At 35.9% G+C, this 24,903-nt stretch overlaps 2 protein-coding genes across 4 annotated transcripts in view; one reads left to right on the top strand and one right to left on the bottom strand.

The window, feature by feature from the left end:
* The window catches only part of LOC106151928 (contactin-associated protein 1-like), a 142,241-nt gene that overhangs the window by 82,961 nt on the left and 34,377 nt on the right, over window positions 1–24,903 (bottom strand). The gene's annotated exons all lie outside the window — the stretch shown is intronic.
* The window catches only part of LOC106151926 (uncharacterized), a 48,441-nt gene continuing 45,015 nt past the window's right edge, over window positions 21,478–24,903 (top strand). Inside the window, exons 1-3 of the mRNA XM_087015210.1 lie at window positions 21,478–21,523; window positions 21,692–21,835; window positions 22,621–24,845. Of these exons, the coding sequence (XP_086871336.1) occupies window positions 21,478–21,523; window positions 21,692–21,835; window positions 22,621–24,845 (2,415 nt within the window). The remainder of the gene's footprint in view (window positions 21,524–21,691; window positions 21,836–22,620; window positions 24,846–24,903) is intronic.

Below are 24,903 nucleotides of genomic sequence, written 5' to 3'. Positions count from 1 at the left end.
ACCCGTTTTACAATTTCACAAAAGAAAATGAAATCTTCTTCATATTTTACATATATCCGTCCTCCAACTGTAGATTTATATAGCAAAAAGACACGTACAATGTTCTACTTCTTTATACATACCTAGGGATGTTATGTGACCGTGGCGATATGATGATCACTGAAGCCTGTCCATTTAGACAAGCTTCAGTGAAGATCGAGTGCAACCTCGAGCCGCTACCCAAAAATATCTCGCTTCACTCGACATTTCTGCGAAGCGTCTCTCGGAAAACTCGGATTTAACCTCGATGTAGTCTAGAATTTCACGACTACATCTTGGTTAAATCAGTCGAGGTCTCTTAAATGCTGGAAGTCAAAGACAGATTGATCATGTGACCTTCTTGGCATCAAGAGAATAGTGACGTTGCTTGCGTTATATATCTACCAGTAGACAAATTTAAAATCTCTCACACTCTTAAAAATTTTGCATAAACCTTTCACGTTTAACAATTATTATTTGGCATCAAGAGAATTGTGACGTTGCTTGCGACCAGTAGACAAATTTAAAATCTCTCACACTCTTAAAAAATTAGCATAAACATTCCACATTTAACAATTATTATTTATAATTTTATTACACTAAGTCATATCATATGGGTATGGTTTGAAAACGGGAATTAGTTTACATTTAAGCCACACGTGCATACAAATTATTTGTAAATCTATAACTTTTTAACGAGGGTTGTGTTATTTACCTTTTGTTTTTAAGCTGTTCATTCTTCCTCTTTATCAGATATATCGGTAAAAATCAAATATATTCCCACTTTGAACTTGTAATTACATGTAGCATGCTCCATGCTCTGAAAACACGCACATGTATATTCCGAAACCTCCACGTAGTAAAAATGTCACCAAAACGTAGAATTATTACTCCTGTGGACTTGAAATAAACATCCGTTTGATTTTGACTATATTCCGTAACCGCCTCGTCGTCAGAAATAACAATAAAGCTAGAATTATTACTCCCGTGCACTTGAAATAAACATCCATTTGATTTTGACTATATTGCGTAACCGCCTCGTCGTCAGAAATAACAATAAAAAAACTAGAATTATTACTCCCGTGAACTTGTAATAAACATCCGTCTGATTTTGACTATATTCCGAAACTGCCTCGTTGTCAGCAATATCACTAAAAAGTAAAATTCTTTCTCCTTTGCACTTGTGAAAAATTATTTTGACTATATTCCGGTCCGACGCTCCTTGTTTATCAGAAATGTCACTTAAAAGGTTTTGCCTTCTGCAGCAGGTCCTGCTAGGTGTGGCTCAGCTGAGAAGCGCACGGTCGCAGTGTCGCCGATTGATTTAATACTTTTCACGCCAGTTGAACGTCCATGACAAGTATTTAGCAAAAATTGACCAAATTGGTCAGACATTACGTAAGAATTTGATGGGAGGTGACAAGCGCACGTGGACGAGTTTATTTCATATAACATCTCTTGAGCGTGATATAGGGTCACTTTATTCGGTTTTAGGGGTGTTTTAGGATGAAATGACTGTATTTTTTCTCGGTATATATGCCATGAACACCTCTCGCTGACGCTCGAGATGATATGGCATATATCGCTCGGGTGACAGTGTATTATCTCACACTTATCATCTGGTGTGTGCCTGAGATGGCCTGCCAAATAACGGACGATTTGTTCTTATCATCTGACGTAAATTATCTGTTTTACTGGTATAAATATATCGATGACACGGACCAGGTCCCATGATCACCTGCGGACACCATGTTGAATTGAAATAGACGTTCAGAAGATATTGAAAATATTTAAAAAGTAAGTATTTTATTTTCTTGGAAATTGAAATGGGGTTTACTTCGCTTATTGCAGTATACTCAATGGGATCCCCTGTGAATTACACGCGTTTTAAAAATCCCAAATAATTCATCATTAACTGCTGGTAGAAGGTTTAAATTGGGTCAGTGATTTGGCTATTGGGTGATAATAAAATCAGCAAGGAAAAAATACTTGGCTGAAGTTCAGTTATTAACCTAACTGCACTGGTATTTAAGACGGCATAATTCTTGAAGACGTAATCTTCTGAACTTGCCAGATGTGATGACACAAGGCTAAAACAAACACTGTTTCAATTTAAATATAACTGTCTTAGTCGCAAAGTCAACAAAACACCAACAAATGTTGAATCTAGAAAGCAGGCATATAGCCTATACTTGTATTATAAATGAAGTTAATTGACATGACCTCCATGTACGTCCTCCATTTTATAATTTATAATTTTATCATATAGTAGAACGTGAATATTCCGCAAATCAAAATGGTGGATCCAGTCCCGCCCCTTACACACACACACAAACAAACACACACACACACACACACACATATATAAAGGAAGAAGGCTTTACTGAAGTGAGGATTACAGAAAATACACCAATCTCATTACAGATTATTCATCCCCACCCCCTAAATTTATTATAGCAAATGCGTACATGGTGCGTCTGGAGTACGGAAACCAAAGCATGATTTATACACGCTGCAACAGGTACAGAGTACCTGTAGGCCCCTAACTTGTTGCAGTTTTCAGATATAGACTTCATGATCAAAATGTTATTGATAGTCTGACAATTAAGATATCATTTTAAAAAACGTCGTGCTGAAGATATGTTAAGAAAGAAATGGAATAATCAAGCATGTCTGCGGTAAGGTAAAACATTAATTAAACTTCTGTTTTTCTCTCATAAAATCAACAGCCGGTTTTAGCCTTTGGATAAAATTCGAAAATATATATGGAAGTTTGTTTGCTTTTTCAATATGCTACTAAAAGTAGCTGGGGGTAACACGTGTTTCCTCGGATTGGTGAACTTTCCTTTAGGTCCCACGTAGAAAACTGCTGGAGGTATGCCCACCCATACGTTCTTTTATTACTGCTGTTTATATTGGAAACTTTAGACATTGACCCCTTTGTCACTCGGCGATAGGAGTAGTTGGTGCATAGACCGATGTGTCTGGGATATGTAGCTGCCTTGAAAATCTCATGTGGCCATTTTTATGATTGATTTTTTAAAGATTTAATGCATGACTGATTTTGAATGTGTTTTATTTCATTCGTATGTGCATTATAGTATTTGTATTAATATAGTATAGGTTATAGATTACGCAATTTTTTCGAGCCTTATATCTCCAAAACTGGTAGAGATGTATATGGCAATTCTTTTACTTAACTATGAAGTCATTAATTTATTTACAAAAACAATGGAGCAAACTTTTCCTGTTACAGAAGGGATTTTCATGATGAAGTTATTTATTGTATTTGGGCAAGATGCTGATTGACTATAAGTATTAGCCTCTCGTTCAACAAAGTTGTCGTAGTACTAGACCTGTGGCCATGCAGCAATTTAAAGGATTTGCTTCATACCGTCAGAATGGCTTCAAGGGAACATATTCTTCAAAAAACATGCCCAACTAACGATATTGCTTAGCTGTCAAACTGAGCTGCATTGTCTACCTGTAAGATGACTTCTCTGGCTTCTGATAAAAGTTTATACTCATTCAAATCTCTTACCCGAGGGGTCTAAATCCTCGTGAAGCTGTGTAAAACCATTCCCCGTCTAGTCATTTCATTAACAAGCATTTCATTATGGTTATCCCAAGTTGTATAAAACACTGCATTTGAATGAGTTAAGGGAAATGTTGATTATTGCACATGAGGTCCATGTTATTTGTGAAATTCAATTTATTTTATTAAACCGCTGACACTCCGTTTTGCATACTTTTATTAAACTGAGGTAAACAATGCCCGTTACCTTTACAAGTCCTATCTTAATCATCCATCTAACTGGAACTTCCTTTACCTCTTAATTAGAGGGTTAAATGGCATTCAATTTGTCTTGCTTGTATCGAACGCACTCTTTATCTAAGCTTTACTCCAGTTATCTCAGGTAAAAATCTACCTGTGCGTTAGTTACAAAGCGCAGCTCCCGTAGACCTGGGGGTACTAGATAAAATCTGAACTAAATAGATAGGAGCTGAAGAAAGAAAGAAAGGAAAGAATGTAACTGCCAGAAGATCCGTAATGAAAAGTATCCCCGCTCTATCAAAACGAAATCGCTGGTAAATCTCATGATCTGGGTAAAAATCCAAAGGATTTTCGCGGTCCTGAAATATTCTTGGTCTTGCGACTGCCTTTTCCAGTTCATCCACAGCAACAGCAATAACCCAGCAGGCATAAGTGCGTTGGATCAACGTTGAAAACAGGTTGATACATTGAATTGCCGTTGATCTACCTAAATTCAACGTAAAATCAACGTTGATCCAGCCACGTCGAAACACCGTCATAATGTGACGTTGATTCAACGTTGTATTTTGGTCATTGACACAACCTTGCAGACATGGATTATATTTTAAAATATTAATTGTTGAAAACGTGATACTTTGTTTATCTATAATGTAACTTACTTTATCAAAATAATCAAAAAAGTGTTAAAAGTAAAAGTGACAGTTGTTTTGTGTCTTTAGTGAACTAGTGAATTTTCTTAACTTGTTATTCAGAAATACATTCCAATAAACTGAATTCCTTGCAAGGTCAGCTAACACTAGGATGAATAAGTTGCTGTAAATGTGATGGAGTGAATTAATAATGTTAACAGTTCTTGGTAACCTGTTATACATAGACAGGTTGAGGTGACTGTGACTTTGTTATATATATATATATATATATATATATATATATATATATATATATATATATATATATATATATTAATCTAAGCCTTGGAAATTTTAACTTAAAGGCCATATACTTTTATACCCCCTACCCTCAGGTCATTTCAATGTCTTTTCATGCAAGAATGTTGTCTAACAACTGGGGTTGATATAATGTTGTTATCTGACGTTGATACAACGTTGTTATCTGAGGTTGAGTCAACTTTCAAATCCAATGTTTATCCAACGTCTTATCAACATGGTTCAACGTTGTTTCAATGTTAAAACAACATATTTTGCCCGCTGGGAATCAGAGCCATAGAGAAATAATGTTGCTGCACAGCTTTGACTAGCACAAATGAACGCCACTGTGTTGTAGCTATTGTACAGTCACTGAATCTAAGGACAAAATTTCCACTTAAGAGACCCAATGAGGTACCTTAAAGTTAAGGAGATATTTGGGGAAATTCTCATCTTAAGATGCTTTATGCATACCACTTATGTTAAGGATGATCACTTAAGGAAATTCTTAGGTAAATTCTTAAAAAAATACACTTAAGATGTTTTGTGCATACGGGGCCAGGTTTATCGAGGAGCTAGAGAAAGAAAGGAAGAATTTTTCCTGCACAACTTCATAGGAATTTTAACACGGACTTGATCCAGCTTAGACCTCCAAACTAACTGGGTGACATGGGCAATTTTCACAAACAAATCATAAAACTATATTTCAGTTAACCGCCTTTAAAATAAATATACCGTTCTGGGTAAATTAAAATAGTTATTAAATCGCGAGAATATTTTTGACTTAAATGATGATTTTATTATTAATGGAAATTAAGCTACTATATGAGGTACATTTGCTGTGATTACGCTGTCCTTCATGTTTTGCGTAAGTCTACATTTTGCTGTATGTGCTTGTAATTTTTTTAAATATGTGCGTACAATTTTTGCAGGTCTGGTTACCCCCCTGTTATGTGATGAGAGTATAAATTTGGCAATTACCGGTAGTTCCTTAGCTTATTTGAATAGAATTGCAGTGTAAAATTTTCAACAAGATGTTGGCGAAATAGCCCATTACTCTTTGTAGGTATTTCCCCCGTCAAAGTTTGTCTAAAATTATCTTTCAATCTTTACTCTTTCAAAGACAGTATAAAGTTACCTGACATATTTTCGTGTAAACTTAATGACAAGCCAAGTATCTCCAGTTCATTCCGTACTCAATTTTACCCAAGCAAATTTTTTTCTTGAGTAGATCTTTATAGCACGGTGTTATAAGCTTACAAATTTGCAAAAAAAAAAAAAAAAAAAAAAAAAAAAAAAAAAAAAAAATTGCGTACTGACGCAGAATTTGCGTTTCAAGTTATAACATAATCAATCTTTTAAATGATTTAATATTTCAGATGAAATAATCTTCAGAAACAAATCCTCAAAGCATAAACGAATTAGGATAACGAACCATTTTATTATAGCAGTTCCCATTTTTTCTTTAATATAACGCTCTTTTTCCTGTTTTTCCTCAACACGTTTTCTTCCACGGAAGCTTCAAGATACCCTGAGAGCAATTTCTTTTATAAATGTTCGCGACCGTGTTTGAACTTAATTGTTTAAGTATTGATATTTAACGTCATTTACAAATACCAATAAAATAACCCCATGAAATAAATGAGATATATTGAAAAATATGAAAGTCCACCAAGACGAGTTTCATACCTGTTATTACCTGGCTTGGGAATTGCAGCGGTGCATAATTAACAGGTTTTATTGTTAACGAGCTCTTGGTCAACTACAATGAATTTAAAAATGCATCAAACTTACAATCAGTAAGCTTGCCAACTGATGACAGTATCTTAAAGACTATCAGCTTTTGATATGATCTAAATCACCTGAGGTTACCGAGATCGCGAGGATCGCAACTATTGTCACCGAAGTTAGTAAGTTAGTCACGGAAGACCGTCACAGATAAAGAAAGATAGTCAAGGAGTGCTGCAATTTTTGTGAATCCCACGGCAACACACTGAGGCATAAAGAAAATTGCTCAACTCCGTTCAACACAACTTTCCAAAATAATTCTGTCTGTTTGCACCATGCAGCTCAGTTGAGTCTCATAGACCTTTATCCCAATTGTCGTCACAGTACCGCGTGACCCAGATCTGTTGCTTCATTTATGCATATTGAGGTGAGGTTTACTAAAACGCTTTTTTACTACTAATAGATTGTTTTTATAATTTTTAAATGGCGGGGATCGATTAAAACATTCCTCTAGTGTATAGATTGAGTGTTGAATCTTCAAAATTTGAAAAATGGATTTTTATATGACCATTGTCCTTTAAAAGAGTTTTTCTGACGAGAAGTGAGCATTTTACGTCCTTACACAAAATACATGAAACCAAGATCAAATTTCGATTTTGTGTGAGCCTTTTCTGGCTAAAAGGGCACTTTGCTCGAACACATAGACTCTACCCCCTCCCAGTCCCATACGGATCTGTGGTGCTTTCAGTCAAATTGCATACCCGTCACACCGTGTTTTAATTCCCCTGTTTTGCAAGTCTATGAAAATAAATAATATCAGTTCTGAAAATAAAATTATATATTAATAAAACAAAAACAAATCAAGTTGTTTTATTTTCTTGTGAAAGATTTTACATTTCCAGCACGTTTGGAATTAAAGCAATTTGCCCGACTCCTGAATGATTCATTATACATGTATACCTGCTGGCTTATATCTATATGTGATAAAAAAATCAACCCTTGGATGGTTACAGGTCCCTTTATTCGTATATGAAGAAGTGTATGTAATGATTAACAAAACTAAGTCAGCTGGAATTTAATATGATGATTCATACTACTGCTTCATTGCGCGCTTTTAAAAATATTTCGGAAAACACCCGGCAAGGCTCTTAAGTAGATGAACTTGTTCCACAATTTCACAATAAACGAAAATTAAAACCACTATTTTAATACATATATCTGTCCTCCACCCGTAGATTTATATATTAAAACGGCGCATATTACGTTTTGTTCTTATTATCTGACGTTTGCTCACGTTGGACTGCAATGTAAATTATCTGTTTACTTGCATAGATATATCGATGACACGGACCCGGTCCCATGATCACCAGAAGACACCACGTTGAATTGAAATACACGTTACGAAGATTTGCACAAACATTATTTATGTGTGCATGAATTGAGAGGAGTCTCTGAGGCTAGTTTGCTGTCAGCCATTTCGTGATTTCTTCCATTACATGTACAACAGAATAAGTTGTTAGTTGAAAATGTCATTTTATTGACATTTGTAATTTGATTAATTCACAAAGTACGAATTCAAAATACATATAGTTAAATAATATCATATGAATGATACTCATGTATGGTAAATGATCTACAATTTTCAGATAAAATTTTAAGTTTCAGCAAAGATGGAGGGAAAAAAGGGCCACATATGGCAGTGATAAATTAAAAAAAAATCACGTTCTAAAGTCGGCCTAGGCTGAGAGCGAGCTACGCAACCCCTACCTTTTTAGGACGGGGACGTAGGTTTCCTCATTGCTCTGACTGTCCAATCATAGAGTTGTCTCTCTTGGCCTTAGTACTGCCACCTGTGCCCTGCATAGTACATTTACCTAACTATTGTTTTAAAGTAATATATCTTACATGTATGATAAATATTTATAAACAAATGATAACCAGATAATCTGAGTACTAAATGTGCCAAATGAGTTACAGCTAACAATCATTAATACAACCATGTTACATTAAACCAATGCTCAAATATGTTTCTTTTGGGGGGGGGGGGGGGGGGGGGCAGGGTTGGGTTTGAATAACTTTTCCAAAATTCACCTTAAAATTTTCTTTCCTGAATAATGCACTACTGAATGCTGTGAATTTTATTAGACAAGTGAGGGAGAGTATTAACTTTCTCCTGGGTAACTGAACTCATGTGCCTCTGATTGGCTGCTCTTGCAGATGCAAGGTGGCACTGTCCAATTAGGTTGCACACCCTAATCCTGTCTCACAAGTGCCGCTTGAAAGTAATTAAGTCTAAGTGTGAAAACACAGAGGAGACATCCTGACTGAAATTAAGGAAGAAACATCTGGAGCTGTTTTAAAAGAGCCAAGCTCCCTGGGAAAGTTGTCTTACACTGAACAGAATAAGTTGTTAGTTGAAAATGTCATTTCATTGACATTTGTACTTTGATTAATACACAAAGTACGAATTCAAAATACATATAGTTAAATATTATCATATGAATGATACTCATGTATGGTAAATGATTTACAATTTTCAGATAAAATTTTAAGTTTCAGATGGAGGGGAAAAAAGGGTCAGAGATACAGACCGTTCACTGTCTGTATCCCCCCATCCAAAGAGACTCCTTTGAATTCATTCCAATTCTTATGTAATGCTCATACATTTGGTTCCAGTTACAATTGCAAGAAATTGCTAGTGCTATCATTTCCCATAAGTTGATTGATGTTACCGTTCTTGATTTTGTAACTGTTAAGGTACAATACCATCACAATTTTTATGTTAACTTAAAGGGATAATAACTCTTCGTTTCGACCAAAAAAATGAATTTTCCTGGAGTAAACAACAATTTTCCCATACTCACCAATGGTTAATAAATCCATTTTTACATTCAAAGTTAGTCCCTGGTTTTTTTCTAAAAAGTTCAGTTTTTTGTTAAAATCTCTTAAGAGATTTTAACAGAGTATAGTTATCAGTGGAGGTCACGTGGTCTAAAGACAAGCTCAGATATCAGAATAATAGCTATAAATGCCATTTTTGTGGTAAAACAGAATATATTATATTTCTATGAGTTAGTCACAATGTTTTTATCGCTAAATATACATCTCATACGAAGAGTTATTATCCCTTTAATAATTAAGTTTCTTAGTCACAACTACCACAAATACTATCTATGTTATAGCACGTGGTTTAAATGAATCTAAGTTAAAATTTAAACTATACTATAGTTTACATACTAATGTAAGGGTATAAATCACCAAGCAGCCTTACTGACCTTGGCTGTGCTTTAATACAATGATATATACAATACATGGACATTTTGTAATCTATCTGATAAGTTGTTAGCAAGCAGGCATTGCTGACCTTGGCTGTGCTTTACTGCAATGATATATACAATACATGGTAATTTTGTAACCAATCTGACAAGTAGTTACCAAGCAGGCATTGCTGACCTTGGCTGTGCTTTAAATACATGGTAATATTTTAACTAGACTGACAGGTTGTCACCAAAGCAGTCTTTGCTGACCTTGGTGGTGTTACAGGTGTTTTACGAGTTCACTTTTGAATCATAACAGGAACAATAATATGTAAAAACAGTTGTATGATCTACTAAACAGGCCTATCTACCTCTTGATGAAATTAAACTTATGCTAATTAAAGTACATTTATCTACTATTATAATACAGTCCAGGTGTATATCCAGAAATTAACATATTACCCAAGCAGACCTTGCTGACCTTGGGGTCCAATGTTTTCAATCAAGTGTCATCCTAAACAGGGAAACCCATTTGCCAGCAAAGAATAGCGCACTGTATTCAATCCAGTATCGATAGAACAATGTTTTCAATCCAGTTTCCTCCTATACAGCGAATCCGGGTGTCCAAATAAGAATCATAGAACTTAACCAAAATGGAGCCAGGTCTTTGACTTAAATAATTGTGATTAACCCAAGGAGCAGTCTCTGCTGGCCTCCTGTTATTGGGAATCAGTAATTTAAGGAGCAGTCTTTGCTGACCTCATGTCTGGTAATAGGGAACTTGTTGTTATTCGACATAGTTTATGAAAATGCTGAGATACGGATATAGATTTCTATTGCATTTGATTTCCACCTGCCCATTATTTAAATAACTAATTCTGGTGTACACTTTGCAGCTGCTGATGTTGCTGCACCCATTCTAAAAAGTTTGACTCTTATAAACTTTGGAGTCAAGTCCATTAAAAGAAAGGATTGCCTGCAATTTTGATGTGAAAAAGGAACGTGGTATTGGGGAGTCTCCAAATTGAAACAAGGGCCCTGATACATGTTTAAAGGTATCCAAATATGCTTTTAAGATGTGTACAGGACATAAGTCACGATAGGTGTAAATTGGAATTTCGACATGAACTGGTTTGTTGTTGCTCTGTTTAAAATGTACAATTTTCACCGTCATGCTAGAGAGATTGGCATTTGTATAATTAACAAGGCAGCAAAGCTGTCAAATGTACAGACAAAAAACAAGAAATAACTATGCACAAAATAGGCTTCTGTCAATTCTGATGCAAAAGTACATTATGTTAAACTGCAAATTCAACATCAAATTTTAATTATGCTCAACAGGTAATACCAAAGTGAGTAAAATATGTAACAAGCATAAGGCTTCAGGCCCATGGGAGTTCAAGTTCACACTTTGAAAATGTATAACTTCCAGAAAAAGAAGCCAATTAGACCGCTTTTCCAACTCAGGCTGCATTTTAGTCCTGTATTTCTTTTTTTGAAAGTTTGACAATCATAAGTAACATGCTTTTTCCATAATGGTCATCATGGCAGCAGCACCCAAAATTGTGTTTTCTTCTATTCTGATGCAATATTACATAATGGTTAGCAGCACAATGACTGTCAATTTTTAATAATAAAATATATGTATCACGGATTTTCAGAAAATGTGACTAGCATGGGTCTTTAAGCCCGTGGAACTTCAAAGTCACACCCTGAAAATGCCAATATGTGAAAAAATTAAATTTTCGCAAAAAACTGGCAGAAAGAATTACCAAACAGACTGCATTGCCTACTGAAGCTGTATTTTAGTCCCATGTTTCTTTCCTGTAAGTTTGAGAACAGTAAGTGACATGGTTTTTCTTAAATGGTCATCATGGGAGCAGTGCCCAAAATAGTTTTTTTTCAAATTTTGATGCAATATTACATAATGTTTAACAGCATACTAACCATCAATTTTAATAATAAAATATTAGTATTATGGATATTCAGAAAATGTGACTAGCAAAGGTCTTCAGGCCCATGGAACTTCAAAGTCACAACTTGAAAATGCCAAAATGTAAACAAGACAGCACTGTTCTGAAATGTTTTTTTTTTTCCATTTTTAACAATTTTTAACATAAAACAAAATTAACAGTTTACTGCCATTTTTATATGATCACCTAAGAAAATTGATGAGATGGGAAAAATATCAATAGAGCAGTGTTAAATGTCAAATATCTTGCATTCTGAGATTCTGAACATAGTGAATGGTTGAATCTGAAAAACTGCAATGATATAAGTTTATTTCCATTTTTGAAAATTAATTACACAATACACCATAACAAGTTTACCATCATTTTTACCTAATCAACTAATATTATTGTAAATATGTAGGAAATGCCAAACAAAGACTTTAACGTATCTTATTAATTAAATAATGAAACTGTTAACATGCCTAAGAATTGAATCTGAGGAAATGTGAAAAAACGGCATTTCTTTAAAATAATGGCCTGATTATGCTGATTTTTTAACTCAGCCTACGTTTTAGCAGGAATGACCACTCCTGTGAGTTTAATTACAATTGGCCTATCTGTTTTTCTTATATTGTGTTTACAGTGTTGCATATATGCTGAAAAGTGAAAAAAAAAGAATAACTACTAAAATAGTGGCCCGATCATGCCGATTTTCGAACTTGACCTGCGTTTTAGTAAGATCAATTACTCCTGTGAGTTTTATGACAACAGGCCTATCGGTTTTCCTTGAAATGTGTTTACAGTGTTGCATATATACTGAAAAGCGAAAAAACAGCATAACTTCTACAATAATGGCCCGATCATGCTGATTTTCGAACTTGACCTGCATTTTATGAATATTCATCAGCTCTGTAAATATACAGCCAAAAAGTAAAACTGCCTTCCACTTATCATGTTTACAATGAAAGTGCACGGCGCCGGCGACAGGGACAGTGACGGCGACAACGGCGACAACAGATGCAGATGATGGCAATATGTACAGACACATCTGTTCATATTTACTGTACTGTTTGAAAACAGTAAGTGACATGGTTTTTTTTAAATGGTCATCATGGGACTAGTGCCCAAAATAGTTTTTTTTTCAAATTTTGATGTAATATTACATAATGTTTAACAGCAAAATGACCATCAATTTTTAATAATAAAATATTAGTATCATGGATATTCAGGAAATGTGACTAGCAAAGGTCTTCAGGCCCAAGGAACTTCAAAGTCACAACTTGAAAATGCCAAAATGTAAACAAGACAGCACTGTTCTGTATTGTTTTTTTTTTTTTTTTCATTTTTAACAATTTTTTTAACATAAACCAAAATTAACAGGTTACTGCCATTTTTATACGATCAACTAAGAAAATTGATGAGATGGGAAAAATATCAATACAACAGTGTTAAATGACCAATTTCCTCCATTCTGAGATTCTGAACATAGTGAATAATTGAATCTGACAAACTGCAATGATATGAGTTTATTTCCATTTTTGAAACTTTATTACACAATACACGATAACAAGTTTATCATATTTTTTATATAATCAACTAACAATGTTGTAAGGATGCAGGAAATGTCAACCAAACACTTTTACATGTTTTATTAGTTAAATAATGAGACTGTTAACATGCCTAAGAATTGAATCTGAGGAAATGTGAAACAAGACAGCACTGTTCTGACTTGGGTTTATTTCCATTTTTAACACTTTTTTTAACATTAAACAAAATAAACAGTTTACTGAAATTTTTATATGATCAACTAAGAAAATTGATGAGATGGGGAAAATATCAATAGAATAGTGTTAAATGTCCAATTTCTTCCATTCTGAGATTCTGAACATAATGAATGATTGAATCTGACAAACTGCAATGATATGAGTTTATTTCCATTTTTATTACACAATATACGATAACAAGTTTACCATCATTTTTACATAATCAACTAACAATGTTGTAAAGATGCAGGAAATGTCAAACAAACACTTTTACGTATCTTATTAGTTCAATAATGAATAACTATCAATAATAATGTTATAGTTTAATGTTGCAGTAACAAGTCTCCTTACCAATATCATGATATGTTTATCCTTACTTGACGTTTTATTTATGATATCTACTACTGATGCATTGTCACAAATGAATAGTATTTTATAATTTGCTAATTTTTTAATTTCTATGCCTAAAACTATTGGGAATAGTTCTTTCCATGTAATATGCATTTCTTTGAGATCCCCTGGCCATTTCCATAAACCATTGATTGCCTAAGTTGCTTAAGCTGCGAAGCCTCCATTTACCCCTGCTGCGTCTGAGAAAAACTTGATACTTTCAGATGAGAGCCATTTTTCAAATAAGAAACAGGATTTGCCATTATGGTGGTATAAGAAATTTAGCCATGCAGACACGTCTGCCCTAGCTTCTTTGGTTAACCTGATATAGTGGTGTGGATGTTTAACCCCGCGTGTTAGGTCGATGAGGCGGCGTCCTGGTATTATTACTGTACATGCAAAATTTAGAAAACCAATTAGTGATTGCATGTCCCTCGGTGTAACTTTTTTCTTTTTATGCATGGATGTAAGGAGCTGTACTGCTTTCAGGACTTGTCTTGGGGAAGTTGAGCTGTCATTGTGTCAGAATTTATTTCAATCTCATAAATGGTGAACATTGTAGTGGGAGTGACTGACCACAAAATTTTTTAATGTAGTTTTACATTGGTAATCATTATTAGGTCCGATAAAAAAGAATTTATCTAGTACAGGTAGATGTGTTGAATTTGTTTATCATTTTCCACTGCAGAGCTGAGCTAAAAGATTCAAATATTTTACATGAGGAGGAGCACCCCATTGGAAGACATTTATCATAGTAATATTTTTCTTCCCAAGAAAAGCCCAAGAATCTGTAATTGGATGGGTGTATAAGAATTAGCCTGAATGCGTCAGCTATATCTGCCTTGGACATCAATGCGTGTCTGCCAAATTTAATGACCAAAGAAATCATATTTTCAATGTTCTCATATTAGACACGTGAGAATTCCTCAGGGATGGAGGAGTTAATTGATTTTTCTTCTGGGTAGGGCAAGTTATGTATCAGGCGAAACTTATTTACCTCTTTTTTTTTTGGTATTAGACCTAATGGGGAAATGACTGAATTCTCTAATGGTTCACAGAAAGGACCCATGATGCGTCCTGATTGAATTTCTTTTTCTATTTTTTCTTGAGCTGCATACATGTTTTTCAATAAAGATTTATGGTTCTTTGCTAAACTTGGAGTGACAATTCCTTGAATCCCCAGTTCAAATTCTTTTTTAAATCCCTCAATTAGGTACTTTTTCTTTACGTCATCGTAACCACGTAAAAACTATTCAAGCTGATTTGCCTTTATTGGGGTTGGTAATGGTTGAGCTTGGGGTGTTTTGTTTTGGATTGAAATTATCTTTTCTTCTACAGAACTTGAAAGGATGTTGTTGTTGACATTGAAAGCATGCATGTCTGTAGATGCAGTTATTGTAATGGCATGTTCCTTCAGAGTTATACTTTCTGCAATATCCAAAGGGGGTCCTTGATATGTTTTTGGAACGAAAGGGCTGGGGCTGTTTCCTAAGAGGGCGGGTGTAATTTGTGGGACCTACTTTGTTGAATTTGATTGTAACCTGTCTCCATAATTCAGATTGTGCAATGAACTAGTCTAGGGGGGGCTAGGGATCTGAAAATTTTCTAAAATTTTCATCATAATAGTTTGCAGCTGCGAAACCATATGTTGAGTCAATTTGTCTGATGGTGCTAGCATATTTAGCCAAATTGGGGGTTTTATTAGGACATTTTGATGAATAAATTGCCAAAAAAATATCAAAGCTCTAGTTCCACTGGTAAATACCTTTGAGGAATTTTGCTTTAGGCTGAAAGACAATGTTTTCTTCTTTATCTGTTGAAATTTTGAATGTTGTGCTGTGATCTGGGAATAGACGATTAGTAAATTCCACGAATTCATTGTTAAAGATTTTTTGCCTAGTTTTCTAATCGACATGGAAACCTAGGGGCATAGTTGTATTAAGCTTGGAATCTGTCATAACAGTCATACCTGTACTTAGATGTTCATTCTTGGAAGAACTACTTGTTGGGGAGTTAGTGGATGTCTCCATTGAACTGCTGGTGGTGTTTTGTTGTGCAGCCATCAGTCTTTGTGTTACTTTTCCCGCTAATTTGTCATAATTGATGGCTGCTTCGAGATTTTGCATTGTACACTCTTGACTGTTGTTCGATCTGGACGAACGCGATTGTCTAGCAAGGGGGGCAACTGTTGTTGCTCTGGCACTAACTCGACTTCTAGTTGGTGGCATGGTTACTGGAATAAGTAAAAGTAAGCGCCGAGCAGGATTATCCATGGAGTTGACATGTGTAGTGTATATGCATTATAAATACATAAACTCGATTGACATCACTTTCACTGATGGTGTTACGAAATTATTATTATCTGCTGCTGAATTATAGCACATATATTTAACCTCATCTCATCTGTCCTACTGATTATGCTGATTTTTAATAATGAAGACAATCTCCACATGTTAGCGAAGCCAACACTACTGAAGAACTTGCTCATAACATCAAGAAATAAATAAAGACAATCTCCACATGTTAGCAAAGCCAACACTACTGAAGAACTTGACCATAACATCAAGAAATTAATAAAGACAATCTCCACATGTTAGCAAAGCCAACACTACTGAAAAACTTGCCCGTAACATCAAGAAAATACTGGAGACGGTCTCCATATGTGAACATAGCCAACACTTCAGAACTCGCCCTTTTACCCGGCATACCAAAGGATCTCTTATTAGCATAGACAGCACTACTACAGAGCTAGCTCCACCAAATTCGAGACCATTTCACCATAAAGCAACATTATACTGACAGTTCATGCAGCTAATAAATTAAATGCTCTTCATATCTTGAGTTTGGTACCACCAACACTATTGAAAACTTTGTATACTGGAGACTATTCTGCGTAACAACCTCTTCACTGGATAAATTTTGCCTACCTAAGCCTCAATGGGCAAATGTGAGAGATCTTTAGTTAGATTGTTGATTTTAAAGGCATTAAGGAATTATTTAAACAGTAATAGACCTACAAACTATCTTCAAAATTGAACTGAGCAATTTCTTGGTTGGGGACAATCCAAAATAGTTCTATCTGTGTGTTGACAAACCAAATATTTGAGAAGATTGCTTCTAATAAAGTAATACTTAAGGGTTAATTAACACATAAACAAATCAAAAGGCACTTATGTCACTGGCTCAGTTAATGTTCACTTCGATAAAACTTCATACCCACATACTTGAGAGTCTATACCTGTAGATTTCCAAAGCCTAGCATTGATTTGACCCCTTTCTAATTGTACCAGTACTAAACACGGCAATATTTGTGACTTAGGTTTGGTTTCATGTACTGAAGATAGTCAGTTAAGCTGTGAAAGATGATGTGGCTATCATATATCCTATTTCCATTTATTTAATATTTATTCCTTTTAAATCCTATTTTGATGAGTGATGCAATAATATAACCCAAGAAGCTCCCACTCCACTTAAGTCCTACTGGCTATTGCAACTAGTAATTCCCTTCCTATTGCACAACGTACACTTTTTGCATATTTTTGCATTCCTGAATAGTTCAAATGAACTTTATCCCTACTATAGAGGCTTTGCGACTCTTTCCAAAAACCTCTGTGATGCCAAAAATACAAGTTGGGCTGCCCTAGTGTAACTGATTTGAGGGTAAGGTTTGTTTGTATTACTTTCTGATTGTAAGAGTCTTCATCTGTAAAACGAGGCAGCAGTTGACCAATAATGACTAACCTTACACTTGGGAAACTAAGTAAATTTTGTGCAAAATGAACTATATCCTGCGCTGTTTTTAAGGGATCTGAATTTCCTTTTGACAGATCATTGCCTCCTACTTGAAGGTAGACTACATCTGGATGACAGCTTGCTACCACATGCATTTCATTTATCAGACACTTAGGGCCCCAACTAACTGTACCTCCCCCTATACCATGACAGACTACCTGTGGGCTGGTACCATCAAAACCAAGGTTAAAATACTCCTCATGTGGGTTATCTACTATTTGCCCTAGCCTACGAATATATGAGTGGCCCAGTGCTAAAACTTTGTTCACCATTCTGATTAAATGACTGTAGCAAAAGACAAGCTAAGCCTAGGTAGAACTATATGTGAACTTAGCCAAGATGCCGTATACCTAGGTACAATAAATACTGCACCAAATTTGAGTTTTATGCTCAAGATAGTACTAGTAAAATATATAGATACTCACCCCTGTAGAAAGTATGGTGCACTGGCGCTTGTCTCAGTTTTTCTTGGTCTTGAATAACTTTTCCAAAATTCACCTTAAAAATTTCTTTCCTGAATAATGCACTACTGAATGCTGTGAATTTTATTAGACAAGTGAGGGAGAGCATTAACTTTCTCCTGGGTAACTGAACTCATATGCCTCTGATTACCTGCTCTTGCAGAGGCAAGGTGGCACTGTCCAATTAAGTTGCACACCCTAATCCTGTCTCACAAGTGCCGCTTGAAAGTAATTAAGTCTAAGTGTGAAAACACAGAGGAGACTTCCTGACTGAAATTAATAATAATAATAATAAGTTTATTGAGCACTAAATGGTATGAATACATTTGCAGGCTCACTAGACTACAATATTTACACAATATATAAAGGATATACATTTATATATGTTTACACATGTATTATGCTTAAATTACACGTGTTAAAGCATGTTATGCTATAAGGTTCATTAATTAGTTAAGCTATCCACAGCATTATCAACAATAAGTGGCTGTGATGCACTAAATTGTAGGTGAACTATGTATTTTAACAGCAGTTTTTACAAATTCTGCTATTACTTTGAGGCTTTTTTCACAGGGTGGATTCAGGAGAATTGACAATATCTGATCACTGTCCTCTAGACCCACCACTCTGATTTTCAATAGCTCATCATGCATTCGTTGCTTTTCAACAGTGTACCTTGTACATTCCATGAGGAAGTGTTTTTCATCCTCTACACAGTTGCAGGTTTTACATTTTCTCTCATCAAGAGGAGTTTTAGGGTTTGTGTATCGGCCCCTTTCTATTGCTAGGTCGTGGTCACTTAGTCTAATTTTTGCCAGTGTTTTGATATCTAAGGAGGAGACACTCATTTTGATGTAATTTTCACATTCATAAGATTTTTTAATTGTTTTGTATGTCCTTAATTTGTTTGAGGTCCAGCTATTTAATTCCTGCCAAAAGAGTTTTTCGATTTTTAAGTTCAATTTTTCTACTAGGTTTTCTATTTGATGTATTTTCTTTGGTGGATTGCTATCTTCGGAGAAACCCCAACAATAGTGAAAAGATTGGATGGATTCTGTCCATGTGTTTCCCTTTGTATCTTGCTCAAGATTGTACACTTGCTTTACAATTCTATTATTTGGCAGTTGTTCCAGTCTAAGACTATATCATTGGACAAGTTCTGCAGCGATTAGTGGTGTCTATTCCACGATCATTCTGTATCCTTCTTGACCGATGAGCGTTGTTTAAGCGTCCTTCTCTATATTCTAACTCATATTTTTTTCATCGGTTCTAACCAGGTCATCCAATGAAGAACATTTCCAGCACACAAAACAAATAAATGGGCATAAACGTTTTAAACTATAGCAATCTGCAAGGACTGATAATCAGCCAGATGCTCATTGTACAGGTAAAATCAAGATTCGGTCGTTCAAAGGACGCACAAAGGACGCAGACGCCTTTACACTGAGACACGATTTAATTGCTTTGGCGACCGTTGAGCGCCCTGACCACATTTTTGAACGCAGAAGGGACGCAGAAATGACGCCGTCCAGTGTAAAGGGGCCCTTACGTATTTAGCTAAGGGAAATGGCTATCAAAGGGATTTTCGAGCGTCAGTGGCGACTTTATTAATGATGGTGGTGTACTATTTTTAAAGCAGTTTTCCCTACTGGGACACTATGACCTATACGTAGCAGTTCATTAATATACAGTCAGAATTCTTGTATAATAAAATCATTATCTAAACTAAGAAAACCATTATATATATATATATTGCTTTTAGAGGTCTCAATTGGAAAGATTTGATAAGCTATAAAAGGGGGCTTGGGTAGCATTGCTCACCTGTCCTGTTCAAAGCAGGTGTCTCAAGTAATGCAATTAATGTGCTTTCAAAAAGAATTTTAATTTGTCACTGCTGTGTTTTTCATTAAAATTACTTTTTTATTGTTGTCTTGGTTATGTTTGAAGAGACTATCAAATACTTCTTCAGCTTTTATATTTTCTGCAAAACGTAAAAAAATTCCATAAGAGGCCTGCCAAAATTATTTTTCATAAATAAATTGATTCATCCATAATTATCCAATAAACAAAACGTTTTAACCAAGTTCACTCAGCTTTAATGCCACTGGAAGGGGGGTTATAATCATCAATAGCTTACAAGTTTTTATCCTTAGTTTTCATTATTGGAAATAATTTGAAAAACAGCAATATATATAATGCTCTTTAAATATTCTATTTTCCTTTATTCTTGAATGAAAGCCTCACTTAAACCTTTATAGATTGTCAAAATCTACAAATCATTTTTGAGTCTGATGTTAAACGAAGTTCATAGTGTCTTTTTTCAGAAAATAATATAAATTTATAAGGTAGTGATTTATTTTCGTACATAATGAGTCATATTGCTTGCAAGTATTGTAAATTTTTATTGGATCAAATATTAAGGCTATGTGATGAAATGTGCAATTTAGCATGTAAACACAATCGGAGGAAAATAATACCTTTCATGGAAAATGTAAAATTACACATCTAGAAGTATTTGTACAATTTCAATAAACCGATACTTCAGCCGCCAACAAGGCAGTTTATGGAAAGATCTATGGATGAGGAAGACATGCTCGATGTACATTGTGTACAACGTACATTAAATTAAATACATCTCATAAAGTTTACAAAGGTGCGAGTGTTAACAATTCACATTGGTGCACATGTACGTTAAATTATAATAGTAAATACACTCTTCAAATTCCCATTAAAGTGCATTGTCACCAACAACAATTGTGGCAAGGCTATCAGAGTACAATTTCAAAAAAAGGTTCTTTTTTATTTTCAGACAAGTATTTTGATATAGATTAAATTTAATCAAAGAGATGGGCAGAGTCTGTATCATCTACTCATTTGATCGACAGAAGAGGGAAATGCGTATGTTAACAACAATGGAGGCGTTGATTAATGACGCTAGAGAGCTGTTTGGTATGTACGATTGCATAAGGGGGGTTTCTGGTTGGATTTTTAAGAAATACATATCACTGTTGAATTACAGAATAATCAAGAAAATGAATCATTTCAGGAGACTTGGGTTCGGAGCCTAAATACAGACTAAATACACAAAAAGTGTGTGTTTGTGTGTGCGCGTGTTGTAACCTTGAATATGTTAGAAATTATGCAATTAAGTGAGCCAAGTAACAAGTGCGTGAGCTGTATGAAGGCTTCATTAGTTCACTACCAACATGTATCATAAATATGGAATGACTAACGAATGCTAATAAGTCAACAAATTCAGTGGGTTTTCTATTTGATTCCAATATGCAATCTGTCTCTGTTAGGTTATGGAGAAGATGAACATCTTTCCGTTTTTTTGGAAAGTGAAGGAGCTAGGGTATCTTCAGAAGAAATTTTTCAAGCCATAGCAGAAGAAACCAATAGTAGAATAGCGTTGATGATTCTAAACCAGACCCGGGGAGAATTTTGGAGTCCGGTGGAAGGTAAGTAAAAAACATATACGCTGTCGAGTGTGAATGTTTTAAAACTGTATTATCACTCCGTTGCTGGGCACTTAAATGAAGCATCCTAAACAATAAACTGGTATCCTACCGTGAATGTTAAACGACATGTTTTTGAATGAATTACTGAATGAGATTTGGTTGTTCCAGTGCCAAGTAAACTGACTAATCTCAACATACAGACAATGAACATCACCGAAAGCCAAAATATCCAAATGGGTGACAAAAACCGAATTTTTCAGACAGATTATACCAAGGATGTAGATGGTTTGCAGGATGTCATGTCGGTCCAAGGTAAGAACTATTACATTCATGGACGGATAATAATGAAAGCGTGTATATATTTTCTGCCATGTCTCTTCCCAGAGCGTATTCTGTCGTGTTCTAATTCCAAGAGGGGGAATTGACACAAACTCAAAGGTGCATGATTTATGCATATTATAATGTAAAATTCTATTATATTTACCACGCCCCCTCTTCACCCTCTATCCTGTTCAAGTTCATAATTATATTACTGTGACCGTTATATTGAAATGAATGTTCTGCAGAACTCCATTTTATTAAAAAAAATTTCTTTTGTCTGATATGAAGCAAATACAGTAATATATCGACAATACACGAAATACCCAACCACAGTTCTCCATCACTCATATATTTTTGGGAAAAATTAGTATCGGTAAACGTAATCTCTTTTTATGCAATAAACGTAGTTTAATTAACATTTTCCAATTACATGAGAGAACTCTATTTCGTTTTGGTTTTAAAAAGAAAAATGATGTCATTGTACAAAACAAAATTCTGCTTGCCTTGATTTATGTAATTAACTGACAAAGGGGGGGATAACTTAAATACAGCATTGGGACATAAATCAGTCCGGTCTGGAAATCAATAACGAAATAGAAATTAAATACACAATACCCTTGTTAGGCTCTTAGAGTAGCACGATTAAATGATTCGTAAAAAAAAAAAAACAATACACGTCAGTTTTCATAGTATGCATGGTAGGCATAAAGCATATAGCGTATGGCTCCTTGTGTCAAAGAAGAACGTTTATATTAAATACCTTTCCTTCATTTCAGCAGAAAATGCGGAAGATATTTCAGTGATACCTGATCCGTTACGTCGCCTGTATGCACTTATCTCACAGCCTAAGCTTTGGTACGAGCTGGATAGGACTGCCCGCCAAGTGGACAGAAGCGAAGTCCTTGTGTACAGGGATGAAAATGGATTCAATGTTCTACATGCTGCAGCGTTTCACAATAACAACAATGCAGTTGTCACAATATTGAGACATTTTGATTGGGCGACACTTTCCACTCAGGTCACAAGTGGTAGGCCTACTCACCCTGGTGAGCTGGAGGGTTGTACTGCCAAAGAGATAGCTGTGAAGAGACACAACAAAAGTGTGACAGACCGAATTGATTCATTAGGAAAATTTGAGAGTGAAATGAAACCAATCCACAAGATCGTTAGGGGTCGAAATCTTGATGAGTTAAAAGAAATCTGCACTCGTGACCATAACTTGATAAATATTACTGACTCAAATAATTTTACACTACTGCACTATGCCGCCGGTGTAGGATTCCTAGATGGCGTGAAGCTGCTTCTCAAAATGGGTGCAGACCTGAATGCTGTCACAGAGTCTGGTGAAACAGCCCTGGGTCGTGCCTGTAGGATGGGGTACGATGACGTGGTGGAGTACCTCACTGATCTACCGAATATAGACATCGAGAAAAGTGTGAATTCAAATATGGGAGACATAACGTGCCTCGATGCTGCAGCGATGGGTAACTTCAGAGACATATACGACAGGCTGCAGCGCCATGGTTTATCTGTGACCAGCAATACCCTGGTGTGTGCCGCATGGGGCCGTCACGTCGAGTTAGTGAAAGAAATAGCTGCAATGGACGGAATCGATGTCAATTATCAGAACAAGTACGGGGACACAGCTCTGTATGAAGCATCTAGAAATGGTCATGTAGGTGTGGTTATGTGTTTGATAAATGAACATAAGGCGGACCCCAATATTCAGAACAAAAACGGAAACACTGCTCTTCATATTGCAGTTCTCAATAATGTCGGCCTGGATGTCGTGGAATGTCTGTTAGATGAAGGTGAGGCAGATCCAACCATTCAAAATAATGATGGACAAAATCCAGCCCACTGTGCCGCAAGTAGTGGACAAGCGCATTATTTGGATGCCATTCTGCGAAAGAATCACGGACGTAAGATTGATCCAAATATTCAAGACAAGTACGGGAACACCGCTCTGTGTGAAGCATCAAGAAATGGTCATGTTGATGTGGTAAAGTATTTGATAAGTGAACATAAGGAGGACCCCAATATTCAGAACAAAATTGGAAACACTGCTCTATATATTGCAGTTCTCAATAATGCCGGCCTGGACGTCGTGGAATGTCTATTAGATGAAGGTGGTGCAGATCCAACCATCCTCAATAATGATGGAGAAAACCCAGCACACTGTGCAGCACGTTGTGGACAAGTACAATATTTAGATGCCGTTCTGAGTAGGAATCATGCACGTAGGGTTGATCCAAATATTCAAGACAAATACGGGAACACCGCTCTGTGTGAAGCATCTAGAAATGGCCATGTTGATGTGGTAAAATGTTTGATAAATGAACATAAGGCGGATCCAGCTGTTCTAAACAACGACGGCAAAAATCCAGCACACTTGGCAGCAAGCAGTGGACAAGTGCAGTGTTTGGATGCCATTTTGAGAACACATACTGGATTGATAAACAAACGAGGCAATCTCTACGAAGGGAAAATGATCTATAAAGTCCGCGGGAAGGATAGAGAAAGACCTGCGTGGCATTATGTTCTGGTCAAGAGGAAGCTTCTTGCGGACTTCTTAGTAAAGACAAATGGAGGCAGTTTAGATGTGGCAGATTACGGGAAGGTGCTGTACTCAGGATGGGGAAAAGATCCACCCGATGACATTGTAAAGAAGTTAACTGACAAGTACGATAAGTGTACAGATTCCGCACCAGAGGATCTAACCCCGCTCCATCACGCCGTTCTAGAACAACACCCCGCTGTGGTGGAGAAACTTCTGGAGCTTGGAGCTGACACAGACGTCCGCGATGCGTACAAACTGACACCGCTTCACTTGGCCTGCATGCGCGGTAACAGAGAAATAGTGAAACTACTAGTGGAAGCAGGGGCAGACGCAAAGGCGGCAGACGACGATGGCGACACCCCACTGGACGTGGCCAAACTCAACCACCAGGATCTCACTGTTGCTTTTATGGAAAAGGCTGTGATAGTGAAATTCGTTAAGGTAAGTGGAGATTGAAGCCAATAATTGTCGATTGTAATAATGCACTAAATTTATCATT

This window comes from Lingula anatina, chromosome 6 (genome assembly GCF_051362555.1).
Source record: "Lingula anatina isolate TDL-2025a chromosome 6, LinAna3.0, whole genome shotgun sequence".
Taxonomy (NCBI): Eukaryota; Metazoa; Brachiopoda; class Lingulata; order Lingulida; family Lingulidae; genus Lingula; species Lingula anatina.
Note: the sequence above shows the minus strand (reverse complement) of the source record. Positions and strands in the feature narration are given on the sequence as shown.